A 3554-nucleotide genomic window follows, 5' to 3' on the forward strand; every position below is an offset into this window, starting at 1 on the left:
CTAGAACAAAAGACAAAGATTCGAAAAGATAAAGATAAATGACACAGAAGACCAATCCGGGAAATCAAACATCCCCTAATAAAGGGCCTGCTGATATCAGAGCTCTGGGAGGAATCACAAGGGAGAACTTCCTTTCTCAGAATTGAACTGGTTGATCCTGTGTGAAGCTGAAATAATATGGGCCTCTGGGTGGCAAGGGGCTATGATTACAGCTCCTTGACAGCTTTGTTAAAAAGAACAGTGCTTGGCCGGGCGCGGTGGCTCACGCTTGTAATCCCAGCACTTTGGGAGGCCGAGGCGGGCGGATCACGAGGTCAGGAGATCGAGACCACGGTGAAACCCCGTCTCTACTAAAAATACAAAAAATTAGCCGGGCGTGGTGGCGGGCGCCTGTAGTCCCAGCTACTCGGAGAGGCTGAGGCAGGAGAATGGCGTGAACCCGGGAGGCGGAGCTTGCAGTGAGCCGAGATCGCGCCACTGCACTCCAGCCTGGGCAACAGAGAAAAAAAAAATTATGATCATTTTTTTTATTAATTCAATTTAAGATTTTCGACCAAATCCCCTTAACTGTACTCAGAGAGCTGCTGGTGTTCTGAGCCGGACCCTTTCTTCCTCTCTGAAAATTGTTGAGGAGGCCTTGCGAGCTGGAGTAGTAAAGAAAATGATGAAATTCCTGAAGGTAAGATCACTTTATTTGTTACAACCCCTGAAATGTACAGAAGTCTCCTATTTTATTCGGGAAACAGAATTAAGGTGGGCTTTGTTTGGTTAATGTGCTGCCATTTCTTCCTTGCTAGATTTTAAATTTCTTGGATAGGGATATGCTTCTGCCTGTCTACCCAGACCATACTCTGAACATCAACAACAGATTGTTGAATAAATAAGAAAATTGTTCATTAGATACATCTATAAAACCTGCTTACCCCTCAAGCCTGACTTTATTTATTTTTTATTTTTTTTGCACACAAAACATTTTCTAAAAATACATACAAACAAAAAGATGCATATCAAACATATTAGGAAGGTTGCACATGGGAAGATGGGGGGTGGGAATTAAAATAAATGAGAGAGGGACTTTGTATGCATCAATGATAATAACTCAATCCTCTATTTGACAAAGAAGAAGAAGGAAGAGGAAGAAAAAGAAAGAAAGTGGGCCGCCCCGCCTGGGAAGTGAGGAGCGCCTCTGCCCGGCCGCCCTGTCTGGGAAGTGAGCGCCTCTGCCCGGCCACCCCGTCTGGGAAGAAGTGAGGAGCGCCTCTGCCCGGCCGCCCTGTCTGGGAAGTGAGCACCTCTGCCGGCCACCCCGTCTGGGAAGAAGTGAGGAGCGCCTCTGCCCGGCCGCCCCATCTGGGAAGAAGTGAGGAGCGCCTCTGCCTGGCCGCCCCTTCTGGGAAGAAGTGAGGAGCGCCTCTGCCCGGCCACCCATCATCTGGGAAGAAGTGAGGAGCGCCTCTGCCCGGTCACCACCCCGTCTAAGAAGTGAGGAGCGCCTCTGCCCGGCTGCCCCGTCTGGGATGGGGGGGGCACCTCTGCCCAGCTGCCCCATCTGGGAGGTCTACCACGGAGGCCAGAAGCAATGTGGGGGCTGGACGTGGTGGCTCACGCCTGTAGTCCCAGCACTCTGGGAGGCCGAGGCAGGTTGATCACTTGAGGCTAGGAGTTCGAGACCAGCCTGGCCAACATGGCGAAACATATGAAAAATACAACAGACCAACCAACCAACCCAGGGACAACAAAACAGGTCTACCCTGGAGTCACACTCTAATTTTTTCTATTTTCCTCCCTTTCTGATCCTTTATCCCACTTTCTTTTTCTTCCTCTTCCTTCTCCTTCTCCTTTGTCAAAAAGAGGATTGAGTTATTATCATTGATCCATACAAAGTCCCTCTCTCATTTAAATTTTCTTTAATTCCCACCCCCCATTTCTATTCCCCATCTTCTCATGTGCAACCTTCCTAATATGTTTGATATGCATTTTTTGTTTGTATTTTTAGAAAATGTTTGTTTTGTCTGCAAAAAAAACTAAAAAAAAAAAAGTGGGATAAAGGATCAGAAAGGGAGGAAAATATAAATAGAAAAAATTAGAGTATGAGTCCAGGGTAGACCTGTTTTTTTGTCGCTCAGTTGGTTGGTTGGTTTGTCTGTTGTATTTTTCATGTTTCGCCATGTTGGCCAGGCTGGTCTCGAACTCCTAGCCTCGGCCTCCCAGAGTGCTGGGACTACAGGCGTGAGCCACCACGTCCAGTCCCCACATTGCTTCTGGCCTCTGTGGTAGACTTCCCAGACGGAGCGGCCGGGCAGAGGCGCTCCTCACTTCCCAGACCGGGCGGCCGGGCAGAGGCACTCCTCACACACATCCCAGATGGGGCGGCCGGGCAGAGACGCTCCTCACTTCCCAGAAGGGGCAGCCGCGCAGAGGCGCTCCCTTCCCAGACAGGGCGGCCGGGCAGAGGTGCTCCTCACATCCCAGAGGGGGCGGCCGGACAGAGGCACTCCTCACTTCTTCCCAGACAGGGCGCCGGACAGAGAAGCTCCTCACTTCCCGGAAGAGGGGGCCGGGCAGAGGCGCTCGTGCTCACCACTTCTCAGACGGGGCAGCTGGGCAGAGGTGCTCCTCACTTCCCAGAAGGGGCGGCCGGGCAGAGAAGCTCCTCACTTCCCGGAACAGGCGGCCGGGCAGAGGCGCTCCTCACGTCTTCCCAGACGGGGCGGCCGGGCAGAGGCGCTCCTCACTTCTTCCCAGACGGGGCGGCTGGGCAGAGGCGCTCATTTCCTAGACGGGGTGGTGGCCGGGCACAGGAGCTCCTCACTTCCCGGAAGGGCCGGCCGGGCAGAGGCACTCCTCACTTCCCAGACGGGGCGGCCGCGCAGAGGCGCTCCTCACATCCCAAACAATGGGCAGCCGGGCAGAGGCGCTCCTCACATCTTCCCAGATGGGGCAGCCGGGCAGAGGCACTCCTCACTTCTTCCCGGACGGGGCGGTCGGGCAGAGGAGTTCCTCACTTCCCAGACCGGGCGGCCGGGCAGAGGCGCTCCTCACATCCCAGACGGGGCGGCCGGGCAGAGGCACTCCTCACTTCCCAGAAGGGGCGGCCGGGCAGAGGCGCTCCTCACTTCCCAGACGGGGCGGCCGGGCAGAGGCACTCCTCACTTCTTCCCAGATGGGGCAGCCGGGCAGAGGTGCTCCTCACTTCTCAGACGGGGCAACCGGGCAGAGGCACTCCTCACTTCCCAGAAGGGGCGGCTGGGCAGAGGCGCTCCTCACTTCTTCCTGGACGGGGCGGCCGGGCAGAGGAGTTCCTCACTTCCCAGACCGGGCAGCCGGGCAGAGGCGCTCCTCACTTCCCAGACAGGGCGGTTGGGCAGAGGCGCTCCTCACTTCCCAGACCGGGCGGCCGGGTAGAGGCGCTCCTCACTTCCCAGACGGGGCGGCCGGGCAGAGGCGCTCCTCACATCCCAAACAATGGGCAGCCGGGCAGAGGCGCTCCTCACACACATCCCAGACGGGGCGGCCGGGCAGAGACGCTCCTCACTTCCCAGAAGGGGCAGCCG

General features: G+C 55.8%; 1 protein-coding gene across 1 annotated transcript in view; it reads left to right on the forward strand.

Moving 5' to 3' along the window:
- The window catches only part of TTC12 (tetratricopeptide repeat domain 12), a 79287-nt gene that overhangs the window by 71041 nt on the left and 4692 nt on the right, over positions 1–3554 (forward strand). The window contains exon 20 of the mRNA XM_058446245.1: positions 578–679. Coding sequence (XP_058302228.1) covers positions 578–679 — 102 coding nt within the window. The remainder of the gene's footprint in view (positions 1–577; positions 680–3554) is intronic.

This window comes from Hylobates moloch, unplaced genomic scaffold (genome assembly GCF_009828535.3).
Source record: "Hylobates moloch isolate HMO894 unplaced genomic scaffold, HMol_V3 SCAFFOLD_11, whole genome shotgun sequence".
NCBI lineage: Eukaryota > Metazoa > Chordata > Mammalia > Primates > Hylobatidae > Hylobates > Hylobates moloch.